At 38.5% G+C, this 18912-nt stretch overlaps 4 protein-coding genes across 4 annotated transcripts; 3 read left to right on the forward strand and 1 right to left on the reverse strand.

Annotated features, from left to right (window-relative positions):
* The first annotated feature begins 5583 nt into the window (after positions 1-5583).
* LOC120008884 (ferredoxin-thioredoxin reductase catalytic chain, chloroplastic-like) lies at positions 5584-9644 on the forward strand. The gene is made up of 6 exons (XM_038859256.1): positions 5584-5790; positions 5924-6036; positions 7714-7763; positions 7887-7958; positions 8858-8918; positions 9406-9644. The coding sequence occupies exons 1-6, from the start codon at positions 5682-5684 to the stop codon at positions 9448-9450; spliced, it is 450 nt and encodes a 149-aa protein (XP_038715184.1). The 5' UTR covers positions 5584-5681; the 3' UTR covers positions 9451-9644.
* A 1000-nt stretch (positions 9645-10644) lies between these two features.
* LOC120008674 (pectinesterase inhibitor 3-like) lies at positions 10645-12118 on the forward strand. The gene is made up of 2 exons (XM_038859060.1): positions 10645-11187; positions 11957-12118. Exons 1-2 carry the CDS (start codon positions 10645-10647, stop codon positions 12116-12118), a joined length of 705 nt encoding a protein of 234 aa, XP_038714988.1.
* A 67-nt stretch (positions 12119-12185) lies between these two features.
* Positions 12186-12557, forward strand: LOC120008675 (uncharacterized mitochondrial protein AtMg00310-like). Its single transcript, XM_038859061.1, has one exon. The coding sequence runs from the start codon at positions 12186-12188 to the stop codon at positions 12555-12557; it is 372 nt and encodes a 123-aa protein (XP_038714989.1).
* A 4867-nt stretch (positions 12558-17424) lies between these two features.
* Positions 17425-18606, reverse strand: LOC120008468 (peroxidase 31-like). Its single transcript, XM_038858791.1, has one exon. It carries the CDS (start codon positions 18589-18591, stop codon positions 17614-17616), a length of 978 nt encoding a protein of 325 aa, XP_038714719.1. The 5' UTR covers positions 18592-18606; the 3' UTR covers positions 17425-17613.
* Between the last annotated feature and the right edge of the window lie 306 nt (positions 18607-18912).

Here is an 18912-nt window from a genome sequence, read left to right on the forward strand (position 1 = left end):
ACATCTACAACTCAACTCTGCAATTGCCGGTCACCACTTGGCTCTTTCAACTGTGAACTATATCACCTGATTCATTCGGCTGCGTCTTTGTTATTTGAGTTCTCTTAGCTTTTGTTTGTTTGTTAAAAAATGAAGAACTATTTGTAATAGAACAAAAATTGCTTAAAACTATTATTAGTGATGTCATTTTAATTTAAATACACATGTTCAAACACTCTTATTCACATATTAATTTATGTACACATATTCTAACACTTTTAAAGGGCTAGGTTGATAGGGTGTATGCCTAGCATCTCGAGACGTTGGGCAACGCCCAGCTACCAAACGGGCAATATATACGGTGTTGTATATGCCACCAAAATAAATGTTCATTCGAAGAGAGTTTTTTCATATGCCGTGGCTTTTTCTCTTCAATACCCCTAAGGTCTTTGCTTCGTGTGAAGCTTTTAGGGCTAATAAATTGCGATACATGTTTTTGATATAGTATTTTGTATGGATTTGTCGTCATTTTCACTGCATTATGCGATCTCCCGATTAATTAAAATTGCAGGTGCTCAATCTACATTCACAAAAAAAAAAAAATCAAGATGGGCCACTAACAACCCGCAAGACACGTAAGTAACAATTATTGTACCTGCATACAATTATTGTATGAGTATGTATGATCCAAGTTTTATGTCATCGTCCACTGAAAATGAAAACGAACTTGAGTTTTTACTTTTTAATCTTTTATTATGGGAGTATTATACTGTAACGATGGTAACTATTTCTCAACGCTATTTCAAAAAATAATAATGATAACTAGTAAATTTTACAGAGTCATAAGTTATAGAGTTAATATAATTTTTAGAAATTAAAAAATATAACTTAGTTTAACTCGATCATCTATTTTTCAATCATTTCAACTTAGGTATGTAAAATTTTAAAATGTTACAAAACATTCAACAGATTTCGTACTTCTCGAACTGTTAAATTTCCTTTGTGATATTAAAAAAAAAAGTGTATGTGACATCAAAAATAAAAAAAAATAATTTCTCTGAAAGACCCACTTTATCTCTCTCTACTCTCTCATCTTATCTATCTTCTCTTCCGAATCCATGTCTGCAACATCCAAACCCTGCAAAAAAAAAAAAAAAATCGAATTTGAGATTGGAATTGCTGAGAGAAGAGGCCACCTTACATTATTAGCATTGACTCTTGCGAAGAAAGAACCAGAAGATTAGAAATCAAAAAATTCAACAGATGACCAATTTTTCATCAGAGAAGCTGGCCATCCCTAGCTGCACTTGCCCATCAGAGAGACCAAACTGCAGAACTCATCAGAGAGGGGAGAATTGAGAATTTACCTTTTATATAGATTAGAGCGAGTAAAGATGAATAAAAGCATAATAGTTCTAGCAAGTGACTGAACGGACTAAGAACATCCACAATGGATGCTTGATATTAGAGTTCTTAAGCACTTAAAATACTATTTTCAAGCACTTGGTGTCTACGATGGATCAAAACCAACACTTGAAGCAACTCTTAATATTAGTGAATACTTGACATTGCAAGAGCCTCTTAAGAGGATAAATTGGACCCACACAACCAATCATTATTTGACACATTGCAAACTTTCTCTTATTTTTTCTCTCCCCACTCCACTTCACTTTTTAAATTTGCAAAAGAGAGGGAAATGGTAAATTAATTCAAGTGCTTGTATTGTTTACCATTGTAGAAGACCTCTTGATATTTTGATGATGCACAACTATCAATGAAAAATGGAGCACTTGAAAATGAAGTCCCATTGGAGTTGCTCTAAGCCTGAAAGAAGAAATCAAATGAATATTGCCCAAGCCAAGTGCATATGTACTCAGAAAGCAATTCATCGATGGGACGGCAAAGAGTGTTTCTATCATGAGTTTAGGCACCTTTTGGGCTGGGGACGAACTACAATCGCACATTTGAAATAAAGGATGAGGACTACGGAGCCAGCGACTGTGAAATCGGCGGCGCAATGTTCCCTATTTGTCGAGGCGAACTGAGAAGAAGCAAGCAGAACGAGTTACTTGAGGTCACACTATAGCTACAGGACGACTCTATTTTAGTTTGCAGTGGTGCCAAAAATTCGGATGGATGAAAGCCAAGCTTCAAAGGCAAAAAAATTGAGCGCATAGAGAGCACTCGAACACCCACTGTTATTTGAAAGAGCAAATGTGGACCGCGGTTGTATGGGGAAAAGAAGAAGCTGGAGTTGTGTTTTTAATATAGATTATCATTCATTGTAGATGAGTTTTATCAGGTAAATCTTAATTCCATTATTTTTTTCAATGGAATTTCAAAAACAAATGAATTAGAACTAAAAAATGAGTTATATAATGTGTTTTACAAAACAATATAATCTATATTAGAACAATAAATTTTGGACGATGAATTTTGGGTTAAAAGAGTGGAAATAAAATTGTTAAATTGATTAAATCAATGGAATAAATATGTTGGGCTCCCATGGACTATTAAACTGATGGGATACATGACATTTTCGTTTGTGTTTTTTTTTATTTATTGTCATATGTGTCATCACATTTAAAAAAAAATGTGACTGATTGAAAAGTCAAAAATCTACCCCTGTGACTAAGTTAAAACAATTTGAAATTTTTTTATACTTAAAATAGAATGTTTGTAAATTGAGTGACCAAATTCAATTGATAAAAATTTTCACTAAAGCAAAGTTACATTAACCCCATAGTTATATGTTACCATTCTCCTTTCAACAATGTTAGAGATCCAAATAATAACTATCACATAAATATTCTAGGAACAATTTGTTTTATGTATTCAATAAATATGATGACATCATAACAAGAAATCCATTGAAAATCATATCCAAGCAATATTTATCACACACTATTGATATATTTATGAGATTATTATTATTGATATCTTTATCACTTCTGTTCTCTTTTAGTTTTTTTTTTTTTTTTTTTTTTTTGAAAAGGTCAAGAGACCATATATGTATTCATATACTCAGCTCGTGAGTAAAAGAAATGGATGCCATTATAGGCACTCGGGCCACCATATAGGTGGAATACAATCAACCTCATAAAATGAAGGACAAAACAAAACAGTTTTTATCTAAAACAAAACATAACAGAATAGCTCAATAGCAGTCATTAGCATGGCTTTGACGAGTTAAAGTCCAGAAAGACTTCTCCGCCTGAATAATATGCACAACCGAACAAGGTACCTCCTCAATCCAAACTCGCATGCCCTGAATAAGAAAGGCATGCTTAGCCATGGAATGGGCGGCTTCATTGGCGCACCAAACCTAGAAAATTGTACTTTGTTTAAACGCCAGAAGATGCAATCATAATGTCCCCTCTATCATTCTTCTTCTACTCCTTCTCCACCGCCATCATTACACCCACACCACCTCGCCCACCACTTTCTTCTTGTATCATCATCATCATCATGACTACTAACTCCCTCAACCTTGAGACCATAATCATCATCATCATTATCACTATACCAACCAAGAAACCCAAAAAAGCAAAACAAGAAATGAATACACTTGTCTTCTCGAGGAATATATAACAGAGACTCACTCATCCAGACTACACGCGAGGCGCTGGTTTTGACTACTTGTTGAAGGCCTTGAAGGAAGGAAGCAAGCTAGGGTGTGTGTGTGGTCTTGTTTTGTGTGACTTTTTCAAGAGTCGTTTTATTTCTGTTGTTGTTGGGGGAATCAAGCATCTCGGTCCGATTACTTACTTTCTTCCTAATCCTATCCTTGCCGAATCAAGCATCTATTGATAATATGTGGGTTTCTGTGAAGTATTAATTACTAGAGTATAGATTATAATATGGATCTTGTTGTTGTACTTGCATAAAGTTCTGATCTTTCTGGGTTTGGGTTTGCTTTAATTAACCTACTATTGAAGTTACTACTTGATTGCTAGTTAGGTTGTGAGAAAATCTGTGTATGGTTTGTTTGAGAGAAAAAATATATATAGATCTAGGGTTTTTGTTCAATAAAGAACAAAAACCCTAGATCTATATGTGTTTTAATGGTTATCTGTCTTTGAAGTTCATCTTCTTTTCATGCAATATTAATTTTCAGATTAATCTGGCCGATTAGTCTTCTTAAATTAAGGTAATTTATACTTTTTGATCTATACAAGCATATAATGAATCTGCATATTTATTGACCACTTGCGTTTCTTACACTCACATCTTTTGAAATTGTAGGCAGTGCATGATTGATTAATGGATAAGATGTTTAGGTGTTCTTGTTATCATTATCTGTTTTGTCACTAGCTATTCTTAATTTCCACCCATTCATTATCATGTATGTGTGTGTGTGTGTGTATATATGTTTGTGTGTGTGCGTATACACACAGATACACACGCAACACTCAAGGTACTTCTTGTTCAATATTCTAATATATACTATTTTGTGCAACTTAATTGCTTTTTTTTTCCCCTTCAGTTCTTTCTTCATTTGGGTTTTCCTTATGTGAGTATTCTTCTTCTTCTTGTCGTGATTTGTTTATCTGAGAAGAACTGCATGACAACGTCATAATAATACAAGGTGCTGCATTGCAAAATTAATAGCATATACACTAGTGTATAATTTCATACATTGAAAATTGATTTTGACCCGTTTGGTAGAGAGATTGCCAAGCATTATACTAAACCAAACAGGCAAGAAACGGCAGTGTATGCCCCGTCAGTCATACTATGTACCAAAGTAGTAGCCTTTATAAGTATATGTATGCATGTCTGTGTAATTCTTTTAGAAACTATTTAGTCATGGAATTATTCACCTCTAAGCGGTGGAGCATGCGTCTTGATGCATAAAATGTCTTATGGTTATGTATTTGTTGGCACTAAAAATATCCACTTTTCGGTGACAACAGTATGATAACTAGTATATACCACTTCTCTTTGAATGACATTTAATTTGTTTGAGCAAACATATGGAACTGTTTTTATGTCGTGATTTGTTCATGTTCACAACATACAATATTTCAAAAAGAGAAGGAGAAAGAGAAGCCATGGATAGTATTGTTTCACTTTTACCATAACTTTCCAGAGATTTCAATAACAAAAATGTTAGGGATCCTAATAAAAAGCATCTCAATTGTCCCAGTAGTGAATTTTGTCTCTTGATTGATGTAAGTGTAGCGCTTCACAAAACCTGGTGGTTGAACCAGAGAGTGACACATCGATTACTGAAATGATTGACAAAACCTGGTAATTGAATCAGAGAGTTACACATCGACTACTGGAATGATTGAGATGTTTTTTTACTGGGATTCCCATTACTTCTGTTGTGAGGTGAGTTATTTGGGCTTGTTAATGTTGGATTGGACCAGTGTCAAGTAACATAACGGGCCCTCTGGATGTTGAACTGGACCACTGTCATGTAACATTGGCTGACTGCAGGCTACATTAACATATGGGCCCTCTCGCGTAGCTTCCAGGTTATTTTTTTTATTTCTTCGCAGATATTTTTTTTACTACGAGTGGTAGCGCCGTAGCGGGCGGTTCAGGCCCACATCTAAATTATCGAAAATAAAATTGGAAATAATCCAATTCTAAATTCAGTCGAAAATATTAAACCAAAAGGTAAAAAATAAATTGAAAATTTTCAAATAGAGTAGCAATCTCTCTCTTTACAGACATTAAGTGAGGATCGAAGGATGGTTATTTCTCAGGCGACTTGCTGTGGCTTCGGCGGTGCAATCGCTTCGGCAGGATTCGTTTGTACTTCCAGAACTTCCCTTCACCGCCTCGTTGTTCGTGCCCAAGGTAGACCTCTTTCGCTTCCTCGATCATTGAATCGAATGCACTCGATTTCTCTTCTCATTTCAAATCCTCGTTAAGTTAATTTTGAAAGTTCTGTTCAAATAATGTGTAGATTGCTTTTGTTTTCTTTCTACAGTGGAACCGTCGGAGAAATCGGTTGAAATTATGAGGAAGTTCTCGGAGCAATATGCACGCAAGTCCGGGACCTACTTCTGTGTGGACAAGGGAGTCACTTCTGTTGTTATCAAGGTAATTTGCGAGTACTGTAGAATTCCAGGTTTCACTTCTCGGCCATTTTTGAAATTTGTTTTTTGGAAATTTTGCATGGGATAGTTCCTGATTGAAAGGATTCAAGATATGTAGGTTCGTTCGATGGATTTAGAGTTAACATATAAGAGAAAAGTATAATTTTGGGGCAATGGCAGAACCAATGGAGATATTCATTTTCACCTTAAAATTTGTCTTTATAAATTGCTAAAATGAGAAGGCGTAGTGTGGTCCCTTTGAAGTGTGAAATTATTTTACCTTTATATTTGTTATGGATTGCTGGAATGAAAAGGAGTGGCTCGGTCTCGGACTGGACCTGCCAGAAACTTGGAGGTCTTGAGTTTTTGCCTGGCACATCTGGATTTAAAATGGTGCTAGGTGTCTGGGGCTGATGGCTGATGGCTGTCCTAGGTGCTCCAACCTTGGAGAGGTTTCGCTCTCTTAAATAGAATAGGTGTGGTAATGGCATTGAAGCATGAAGTAGGGCAAGAATAAAGTAGACGAGAAAGCACATATTTGTGGGATGTTTGGAAACCTGGTTTGCTTTCCGTGATTTGCAATTGTGAATTGTGATTACATGCATAAACTTTTGTTTATCTTACGGATTATGCTCTCCTTTAAGTTCTGCCATTCATTTCTATCTATGGTCATACTTCACCTCCTATTGAATTTATGTAATTTCTTACTACTTTAAGTAATGTCTTTTTTAGGTTTTCCTCTTCGCTTCCTACTCTTACCTATATAAATTCTCTTGATTTTCCTCACCGCTGCGTCGCTATCTCTACGTTGAATATTATCATACCATCTTAAACAATTTTCACGCAATTTATCTTCTTTTAGTTTGCTATCTATTACCATACCCATATTTTCTATTTCTATCCATTCTAGTGTACCATAATTTAACATGTGTTTTCAATCTCTCTAGATTTTTCACCCACCTGTTTAGACTCCTATAGACAAATTATGTTAACCCTTTATCTAATCATGGTGTAAACTAGTTCAGTTAATCTGCCTGAAAGTGACCCTACTTTTTTACCCCCACCTTTCCATAATGGGGGAACCCGTGCCTATGTATCGTAATCATATAATCATGAACTAGCTTCTTTACCCCCACCCATGTATACAGCGCGTTGCTTATGGGGGACTCCCTAGTATGCCCTTTCTCATTTATCACTACACCCAAGGTCCGATGTAGCGCATCGCTGTTGAGATAAGGTTGTGCCAGCCCTCGCTCATCATCGATGCACCCGAGTCCGATACAACGCATCACGCGCAGGGAAATCCTATACGAATTTTTCAATTTGATTTATGTTCATAGGTTTGTCAAAGTTGCACGAGAGTTCTAGTATTTGAAGTTTTTGAAATGTAGAGGATTCTAGTTTTTGGACTTTCTTTATTGAATTAGTTGTGTACTCAGGTGACTCGTGGATCTGCCATCAATTATGCTGAAATGTACGACAAAATCATTTTGAAATTCTGACGGGAGAACATGTGCGAAATTGGCTTTGATATGATTGAGTTTATTTTCGTGACACTAGATCAACATGATAAATTACAAAATAGATGCTCTTAGTAACACTCCAAGAATGCCATATTCATTTATTTGCTCTGATGTGTTTCATTGTATCATATACTAACGTGGTTGTGGAATGTAAATAGGGCTTGGCTGATCATAAAGATGCTTTAGGTGCACCACTTTGCCCTTGTCGGTAAATTCCATATACCTTGATTTCCCTTGTTCTCCCAGTATAGTCACTAGAATCCTGAGGATTCTATTTTATTTTATCTTCCACCACTACTATCTAAGTCTGGATCTCCATTGGTTTTTTCAGGCATTATGATGACAAACCTGCCGAGGCAGGACAGGGCTTTTGGAACTGTCCCTGCGTCCCAATGCGAGAGAGGTAAATAAATGTCTGTCGAATAAAATGAATTATCTCCAAACAGATTGCTTTGAGTTATGAGGAGTCTTCTTCCATAATTCTGGACTATTGAAGTCTCTTGGTTTGGAGGTTCGAAGAGGGTGTCCTTTTTTGCTGTGGTGCCCATATAACCATACTTGTCAACGGTTCAAACCCATTCGGGGTGCTTGTGCTCCCATTTCCGAATAGGAGTGACTTTGATGTTTTTCAGATTCAAGCAAATAAAACTCGTTGGTATAATTTGCTGTGGTTCAACGCTGCTACTGGATTGCTTAGATTAGGAAGCAAAGACCCTTCATAAGAAGTTAGCAGTTACTGGGATTGCATCAGTTACATAGTGATTTGAAATAAAATACTCAGAAAATTTCTTTTTGGAGGTTTTTCATGTTGAACTGATGACTTCTTTAAAGTAACCTCCCCCTTCCCCAAAAAACCGAAAACATGATGGCATTTGATGAAAAATTACATTGGAAAATGGTGTACTTTTCATGCTTAGGATTTTGTTGAATATGATTAACTCATTGGGTAGAGACTAGAGAGGAAGACGTGAGAGGACAGAAATGGAACCTCCTTCTTTCGCTGTCATTCCCCCTGAACTGAAAGATGACCTTTGCAATTTCGGGTCTGAGTTGTTGAGGAATACTCAGTATTCAAAATTTCAGATTTTATGTTTGGCGAGGAATATTTGATTGGCTTGGAGCCTTTTATACAGCTGAAGAAAGTTAATGTTTCTTTCAATGTCTGAATCCTTTTGATAATCACAAAAATGTTTGACGTTAGTTTCTTTATGATATGCTTTGATTTTCTTGAAGTTGTTTTCCTTGGGTTTAGTTTCTCTTTGTGAATGTGCTCCTCAACTGAATTGTGAGTTGCCTTGGCAGGAAGGAGTGCCACTGCATGCTCTTTCTTACTCCAGAAAATGATTTTGCTGGAAAAGATCAGGTGATTTTACACTTTGATTTGATTGATGGCATTTACTTTTGTCATTCTCATAGAATATAGTGCAAAGCACGCACCACAAAATGTTTCAGTTTGGTCAGTTTGGTCCAGGTATTGTGTGGAAGAACTTGCAGGTGAAACAGGACTAGTATGGTTTTCTTAGTTGTCGCGGTTTGATAAAAGCACAAATTGCATGTGAAATCACACCTGAACGAGCGCACAACTACACGAGACACACACACCCAAAGGCCATAGGCTCGCAATGTGATGGAGAAAAAAGAGGAGTAGATTCATATGATGTAACTTGCTTTATTGCTGCAAGTAAATATCAATGCTATTACTCCTTTTTTTTTGGCCAATATGAGAGTTATCATGGTCTACTAGCCTTGTTTCCAGTTTATGCGAGATATGGCATGTTTCTACTTTCTACCGATTACTATTAGAAGTTTCTTTTCCGTGATAATTTATGAGTTTTTCTCCTTATATGCAGACCATCTCATTGGAAGAAATCAAGGAGACAACAGCAAATATGTAACTTTAGCATGTCTTGAGACTACTTGTAGAAACAGCTTCTCCTGTTATATTTTTGCTATGTATGCATTATTTTTGTATTGCTGCTTTCAGTTTATTCATCTGAGCCTTTCTTTTGTAGATAACTCTCTCCACTGCACTCTGTGTGGCTCGGAGAAACCATCCTTTGCTCAATCAAATCAATACCATTTGAACTGTCATTTTATTGCATTTTGTCCATATCTTGATTGGGGAGAGGCGAATTAATCAAACTCCAACACAAACTCACATGCTCTCTTAGGTCTTACTCTCAATTTCAAAATCACCAAAACTCCTATTTATACCCCTTTCACTCTTCCTCACCAACTTTCAAAATCACCAAAACTCCTATCTATAATTCTATATCTATCTCACTCTTCCTCACCAACGTGTCTTCAAACAAAATCGTTTGTGATCTTCAAACACTATAAAATCAAAGTCACCAAAACTCCTATCTATATCTCTCTCCAGTCTCCACTCTTCCTCACCAAACTGTCTTCAAATAATTATGGGTTTGGTTTTGAAGACTTTAATACATATTATTGATAATTGTGTGCTTCTTTTTATTTAAGACTTTAATAAATGGACTTGTTTTAATTATTTGGATTCGTCAACGTCTCAACACCAATAATCACAACGGTGAGTCAATTGTTTCTGACGAAAAATTTTCTCTTCTTCCATAGCAGCTAGGAGGACTATTGTCTTCATCATACGATTCATCACTATTGAGAATATTTTGTATAATATCAAAAAAAATCATCCGTGACATGGAATTTAGAAGAAAATTATAATTATGAATAAGAGAATGAAATATTGAATTAAGGGTGGAGGTTGATTTATAGGCTACAATTTGGGAGGAAATATTTTGGTGAGAACATTTTGGGGGAGAATTTTTTGACGGGAGTTAATTTAGTGGGCCTAAAATTGATGAGTTAACTAAATGGGTTTGACCCAAAAAAAAAAAATATAGTTTCCAACCTTGGGTTGGAATCCATAGATTTTACAGCCAATGAGTTGTTATATGTGTTCAATGAAATGAAGGTCACTAGTATTACGTAAGGATAAAATCAACCATTATATTTACTGTTTGTGTGAGATCGGCATAGCCGCATTATACGGAAATTTGTTATGCATGCTAAACGTATGTTCTTCCCTATTGAAAACAAAACCACCGGCGGCCATGAGGATGAATTGCCTTGCATTCCTCTCACTCCTCTTCACACTCCTTCCCTTCCATCTTCAATCAATCTCCACCGGCACAGCTTACATCCATCGAAGCTGTAACTCAACAGACGACCCGAAGCTCTGCTGCAAGACGCTCTCTCGCTATCCCAGAGTCGTCCAATCCAATCCGGCTAGGCTGGCCCGCGTCGCCATATCCGTCAGCCACTCTCACGTCAATGGAGTCGCCGCCTACCTGTCCAATATTATTAATTCCCGTGAAGTTTCCCCAACTCCAATCAAAGACTGCGCGGACTTTCTGAGCGACGCGACGGAGGAGATTGGTGATTCGTTAGGGCAAATGCGGGAAATGGGGGAGGACCCAGGAGCTCCAGATTTTGGATCAAACGTCAGCAACGTGGAGACGTGGATGAGTGCAGCCTTCGCGTACGAGGAGTTATGTAAAGACGAGCTTGAGTATGTCACGGATGTGGAGATGAAGAAGGATTTGTTTGATAGGGTGCATCATGTGCAGAAGATTACATTGAATGCACTTGGATTTGTTAATAACTATTTTAATTCTTTAGCCCCGTCGCCATGGCCATGGCCATGATTACATTGTTGCTATACATCAAAACATGGCTCCGCCCATGCATGCTGCTTATTGTTGTTACACAACAAAAAAGTTTGCGAGATTTGGATGTTCTCAACCGTCACATCTTAAGACACGAATAATGAAATCTTTAGTCTTATCATTTGAAATTCAAGAACTTTTTCTGTAAAAATTTTACCCTTATATTTCATTCCCTTGTCTTTCTTAAAAAATAGTTAATGTTTTCAGTGGTATTAGTGTGTCACAGCTGCAACTCTTATTAATGTTTTCAATGGTACCACAAACATGTCTCCTACGATCCTCCAACCGAGCACACACAACACACAAGCTGGACAGTCTTGTTATTTCAGCATATTTTAATATATATAGTCCACATAATCGACACAAGTAAATACTACAATCAATGGTAAATGGGATTATCTGGAAGGTGTCATGCATCGTATGGGTTTTTGTAGTCAGTTCATTGGCCTGATAATGCTATGTCTATGAACTGTCAATTTTTCTATTCGAATTAATGGTGAACTGGTTGGGCCTTTTCGTCCAACGAGAGGCTTGAGACAAGGAGACCCGAATCCATACCTCCTATTTGATTTGCGCAGAATGCTTTACCGCCCTTCTTAATTCGGTCCAAGGAAGATTGCATGGAATCTCTGTAAGTTGAAACAGCCTCAGTATTTTCCATTTATTTTACGCAGATGATTGTTCTTTATTTTTGAAGGCAATTGAGGAGGAGTGTGAGCATATCCGGAATATTTTGAAGATGTATGAAATTGCTTCGGGACAGAAGGTGAATTTGCAAAAGTCGTCGGTTTTCTATAGTCCTAACACGAAAGATGATACCAAGCAGGCCATTTCACTGCAATATCATCCATATGGATAAATACCTTGGGATTCCAGTACTAGTAGGGAGAGCAAAAAGATTATTGTTTGATTCTGACAAATAAAGGATGTGGAATAAAGTGCAAGGGTGGTGGAATAAAAATTTATCTCGGGCAGGTAAAGAGATTCATGTGAAAGCTGTGATTCAGGCGATTCCAACACACATGATGAACTGTATGCGGATTCCAAAGGTTATCAGTGAAGAGTTTAATAGAATTATAAGGAAATTTTGGTGGGGCAATGCCGATAAACATTCTATTCACTGGATTGGCTGGGATGAGATGTGTTCGGCAAAGGGAGATGGGGGACTGGGCTTCAAAGATCTAGATCTTTTCAACTTGGCCTACTTGCCAAACAGGGATGGCGATTGTTACAAAATTCATCATTTCTTGGTGCGCGAGTCCTTAAAGGGAAATATTATCCTACAGGGTCTTTTATGAATGCTCAACGGAGACCTAGTAGCAGTTATGTTTGGCGGAGTTTTATGGAGGGTAGAGAAATTTTGTTGATGGGTTTAAGTATTGGTATTTGGGATGATATTTGGTCGCCAAATGTTAATGGGGGTAGGATTTTTACGAATCCACATACCTTACATCCCCGGGCCATGGTGTGGGAGCTTATTGATCATACGAATGGCGGTTGGAATGTGAATCTTCTCAACTTTCTTTTTTATTCCATTGAAGTCGCTGATATTATCAAAATTCTCCTCTCTCTTCATTGTCCGAGAGATGAAGTTTTGTGGGCTCCTAATCCTACTGAAAGATTCACAATTCGTTCAGCTTATCACACGGCAAGACGAATAAGGTTGGAAAATATTAATCAGTCATTTTTCAGGTTTGAGGAAATATTGGGGAATGATCTGGCGATTGCTAGTCCCAAACAAGGTGAGATTGTTTATGTGAAGGGCCTGCAAAAATAGTCTTCCTACTAGAATTGGTCTACAAAGGCGTGGTATTAATTTGCCCAGTTCATGTGTTGTTTGTGGCCTTGTCGAGGAATCTATTCATCATATATTGGTTGACTGTTGCATGGCTAGGAGATGTTGGCAGATTATTGTAATGGCAAAAAATAGCACAGCCCAACAGCAATGAAAGCCCAGCAAAAGCCTAAGTCAGAGTTGTCTTGAACAGCTTTTGTCGAAGACCCATGTCTTTGACCTTCGAAGACTTTAAACTCAATGTCGAAGCCGATGACGATATCGCCTTCCCCTTATCCCGAGATTATCAATGTTTCACCTTTTGATTTTGTTTTTCTTGTATATCAGCTAGGACATTTGACAGAAAGCAGTCCCCTCGATGGTTAGACGAGAAGATAAAAGTTCAGACCGATCCACCTCTGACATAGGAAGATATTCTCAACTCCTCCGCTGATACAACTGAGGTAAGTCTCTAACGGTAACCTGGATAAAGATCGGACAGGTCATAGGATGGCGTTAGAAGGGTTAGGTTAGGTTTGAAAGAGAAGGAAGTCAGTCTCTAACGATAACTTGGATAAAGATCGGACGACTCTTATTTGGACATGTGTCCCTCATACTGTAACATAAATAGCAAAATCTCACCAAGGGTAGGGGATCGGGTTCTTGGGCTTCTTCTTAGGTAGACTAACTCTTTGGAATAATCTCTCTTCGACATTGCTCCTATCCCAATCATTCTTTCATATTCTGGATGAGTTCCCATTTACTTCTTTAACATTCTTTTATTTATTGAAAAGAGCATTCGACTTCCTTAAGCGTCAGAGTGTCTTTGGCAGGTACCACACCGGTGCTCAGAACTCACCCTGGTTCCTCTGTCATGTTCACAGGTTGTTGGTGGCTCAACGTTATAAATCTTTAATTGTAGATTCTACTCTCTACAATTATGGGATGGGAGGCACGGCTGCATTGCGGAGATGGTGGTAGTTTTTTTTGACATGTTTCAACGTATGTGATGATTTTGACTTAAAATAGATGTGCTTATGGTCTCTAATTTTCTAGAACTTATGGTCTAATAGAGACAAAACCTTATGGGAAGAGCAATGCACGTTGCCGTATAATTTAGTGACACGGGCTGGAACTTTGTTGGAAGAATTTGAGCAACAATCTCTGAGAATTGCCCCACGGGTTGGTGTTACTCAACATCCTTGGAAGCCCCTTGATCCGGGAATGTTTAAACTCAACTGTGATGTAGCCATTAGGGAGAACAATTTGGGATTTGGGATGGTAATCTGATATTCATCCGGTGATGTACTTGGCTCTGGCTTCTTCGGCAGGTGGGCTGGTTTAGGAACTTTCCATTTAGAAACTGGGGCAATTTTGTATGTTCTTGAATTTGCTCTTTCTATTGGGTTTTTCTCTATCATTGTGGAGAGTGATTCACTACAGGTGATTTCAGAGCTTAACGCGCAAGATCCAACGATGCACCTTTCCAGCAATGTGCTTACGAATATTCAAGAAGTTTCACGTCATTTTCTTTCTTGTTCTTTTAGGCATTAGCCAAACTTGGAAGATTTTCTTTTGAGAATGATTTATTTATTGAGGAATGTCCTCTATCTATTCTACAATATGTAGCTGCTCACAAAGTTTTATGTTAATGAAGTTATTTTCCTTCTCAAAAAAAAGGTAAAATGTAATAGAAAATGAAACATATAGGCGCAAGATAAAATAGGCTGAAACCAAAACAACAAAAATACCTTCATAACTTTCAGTATTCTTTTTCAGGTTTGCTGAATTTTTGGAGAAAATATTTAGTGGGAGCCACACACCACATCATTATGCTGACGCGGTGCGCGTGCTCCATTAAATATTCGACACATGGCTACTTTTACCCAGTCAGCAAAGTACCTCCCTGAGACAAACTATTTGTCTCACGCGCTAACATCACACTGTCTCTTCAATCTTCACTTCTCTATTCATCTAAAAAAACCTTCTCTCCCACCACATCTTCAAACCATCAAAATTCTTTTGGCATGCAAGCTTCAGACTATTTCTAACCCCAATCATTTTTAGTGGGTCTGTCAAAGTGTTGACTCTTTCCTCCTGCCGAATCATCAGAGAAGGTCCCTCATAGAATCATCAGACTAGTTCTAACTCCGATTCCAGTCAGATCCCTCTTCTTCTTCTTGTTTTTTTTAAATATAAATCAGAGATGGTTTTATTAAAGAATGAGAGAGTGAAGACCATAAGTTACAGCCAAGGAAAGCAAGTCCGAAAAACAACAAGAGACTAGCACAAAAACAAAAACCCCTTACTGAAGAAGGATCTCAGTTCCAGTTGACGACTTCTGCCCAGTCTCCTTCTCTGATACAACTCCATCTGCTTCAGCTATCATTTCTCTGCAGCACTTTTTGGAGAATGTAAACCTGGAAACCTCGTTGATTGAATTGATTGGAGAGATACTGAGGAGAGAAGTATGTATCTCTCGCTTGGATGCATTCAACTCCAGATCTTCCTTTTCTTATGAGAGCGAGTGAAATCACTTTGTTGGATTTCTTCAATTGAATCCAGTTGGGATTAAAGGGGACACATGCCATGCATTCAGTGGTGATGCGCACCACGTCATCAGTCATCACAATGACGTGGTGTGCGCCTCCCACTAAATATTTTCCAATCATGAGATGCCAATGAACAAAGCTAACCATTTTTAGCAATATGTTGAGGATCCAGTTCCATATCAACCAACAAGACAAGTCAACACACACCAAAGTATCCAATAAAAAGATCAAACAGTGAAAATAAGGGAAAGACAATTTTTTATCCCCGAAATATCTGACTAGGTTCAATTTAGTGATCAAAAGTTGCATTTCCTTTCTTGTGCCATCTGCAGGTTCTGTTTCCCATTCACGACGAGTAAATTCTCACTCGTTCTTCCCAAGATCCTACGAGTAAAATTCATGATCACTCTTTTCTACCCACAACGGGGTAGAATTAATGTCCATCCACATCTCGGCGAAACTCAATCTATTCAAAGGCCCAATACTTGAAATCCCAGTCTTTCCAGCCCGTTCCAAAAAAAAGGTGAGAAGTTACAGTAGTGCTAGGTGTACATCCAAAAATCTACAATCAATTTGTTATTGTCGGTCAAGACTTATGACAACCTTGCAAGATCAAAGAGAGTGTCGACCGTGAAGCTTGGGCACCGGTGTGGTGTAGGTTGGGGAAGCTCCGACGATCAAGTCAGACAACAATGAAAAATATTCTAGTGAGAGAAGTGAATAGCTTTTAGAGAGAGAGGGAGAGAGATACCAAGTTCTGGAGAATGAAATGAGGAGGGACTCCTCTTCTATTTATAGTTTTTCAACTCTCGTGACTAACATGTGCTGACAGTACGGACGAACTTCGACCCTTGGGCTTTGGTTGGGCCTCCGGCCCAAAATGGTACTTACTTAGCATCATGGGCTCTTGGCCTTACGTGTATATTCCTGCTCTTACTCCAATCACAGGCCTTCGTCTCATTTGGGCTTGAGTTCGCCCATCTTGGGCTTATCTTCAGACGGACGTCTGGTCCTACTTGACCCAGGCCTTCGTGAGTCTTTCATCGTGGGCTTACGTACTTCGGGCAAACGATTTTTGGCTCATACACTAAGTAGTCCATATAGTAGTAGCACATGGGAGTTCAAGTCTCTTAAACGAAATTTTAAAACGTTTTAACTTTCAAACTACATGTTAGATTTTTAAAGAATTACATATTCAGAATCACCGCATAAAGCTCTTTCTACCAAGATCCATTGTCGAAAGTTTGATTGAGTGGATCTTAATTTCACTATTTTTTTCAAAAGAATTTCAAAAACAATAGATTTAAAACTAAAACAATGAATTCTAGAATGTGTTTTAAAATAATAAAAATTGATAGTATAAATGAATATTTAAATGATTTAGAGTATGTGTAGAGTAGTGATACTGTTAGAGAAACTGTAAATATGTAAAAGTATATTTTTATTGTAAATTTAGAGTTTTTGTTGTGAATGGTTTAAATGAGGGATCCTCTTAAACATCATAAGCTAATATGACCGTATGCAAAGGGTCTCTTCAACCGTCCAGATCCAAAAGTAGGGATTAATTCCTTCGCCCAAAGACATTCATTACCCAATGCCTACAACATGGTCTCCCTAAACAGAGAACTCTCTATGCACTTAAAAACTGTTCTATTTACTTCTCTGTTCTCTCAAAACAAAAACCAAATCCTCTCAATTCTCAAAACCGAAACAAGCACACTATCCCATTACAAATCTGTAATTAAACAAATACCAAATTACTCCCTTTATCTTTCTGGAACAACAAAAGGAGATCCAAACTTGAGAAATGGAGAAATTGAACCCAAAAGGAGATCAAAATAGAAGAAATTGAAGCCTCCATCAGACCATAACTTAAATAAAAAAAGAAAAATATGTATAATTACGCCTCAGTATCATCATAACGTGGTACAGAACATTTGTATACATTTATATATCATCAAATTCTCAACACCCAACGAAAAAGAATCACAATTTCAAGGCAAGCCATTCCGATTCACTCCTTGGCCTTCAATTGAAAGCATCACACCTGTGCCTAATCTCTCCTTTTCTCCCAGTCTGGACTCCATAGAGGCCGAGCTTCTGCATAGCAGCAGCAAATGCCTTGAAGAACTTGTCCTGATCAGACCCGTACATCTCCACAATCGGCCTCGTTCTCGGGTCAATTGCCAACCCGTGATCCGACTCCAAAAGCCCCAACCCTTTCGGCAGATTCTGGAAGTACATGTTGTCGAACTTGTTTGGAGTCATGATATCGTTGAAGACGGATAATGTTGGGTTTCTGGGGTAGTCGCCGCAAGCGCTTTCGAGTGCTTTGGCGAATCTGGGGTTGTAATGCGTGTCGTTTTGAACAAAATTAGCGAATTCTTTGCAATGAGAGAATCCGATTGTATGAGCGCCGCTCAGAGCTACCATTTCCTGGATCGAAAACCCTCGCAATTCAAAAATTTTGATGATTTGTGACATGGGCATTGTCGGTCTCGGAAGATTCCCTTCCACGACGGAAGCCTTCGAGAAGCGGGAATCCCGGCGGCCGAGTGGGACATTGTAGAACGGACCACCGACCATAACGACGAGGTCACGAGTGGCGACGGCGAGGATGTCGGCGCAGGAGACGGTGTTAGGGCAGTTGAGCTCGAGAGCAGTCTTGGCACGGACCACGACGTCGAAGGCGTCGCCGGGTAGTGAGAGGTTGATGTCGGCGTCCCGCTCGGCAGTGTTGAAAGGAGTGGAGGAAACGAGAATTGAGGCGTCGCAGCCATTGAGGAGACAGTCGTGGAAGAAGAGGCGGAGTGTGCCGGCTGCGGTACTAGGACTGGTGATCTGCTTGTTTGTTATGGTGTCTTGAATGATTTGGTTGAACCTGGGGCAGGATTTCTGGTAGAAGTCATAAGTAAGCCTCGATTCACTAGGAAATGTAGAAGCCAAGAGCAAGACGAGAGTGAAGAGCAGTGTTGGTGCTGCTGCTGCTGCTCCGGTAGTCCCCATTGTTGGCTCTGGCTCTGGCACTGGCAGTGAGAGTACAGAGGGAGAGAGACACTGAACCTTTTTTAAGCTTTAACGGGCCGGACCTAGGAGTACTGAAGTAGGTTAGAATGAGAGTGGGCTACACGCGCTAGTATTGGACACCACCAATCACGGGAACTGTGCATATGAAGCGGGGCCCATCATTCAGTTCGGGGCTTCGGCCGTTGAAATGACCATACTTCCCAAGCCCCATGATCGGGTCTGGATCATGAAACATGGGTTATGACTTATGACCGATTTAATGAGCTAGAAAGTCGCAACATTGTCTGTGGCGGAAACGTC

The sequence above is a fragment of the Tripterygium wilfordii genome, chromosome 11 (assembly GCF_013401445.1).
Source record: "Tripterygium wilfordii isolate XIE 37 chromosome 11, ASM1340144v1, whole genome shotgun sequence".
NCBI classification, from domain to species: domain Eukaryota; kingdom Viridiplantae; phylum Streptophyta; class Magnoliopsida; order Celastrales; family Celastraceae; genus Tripterygium; species Tripterygium wilfordii.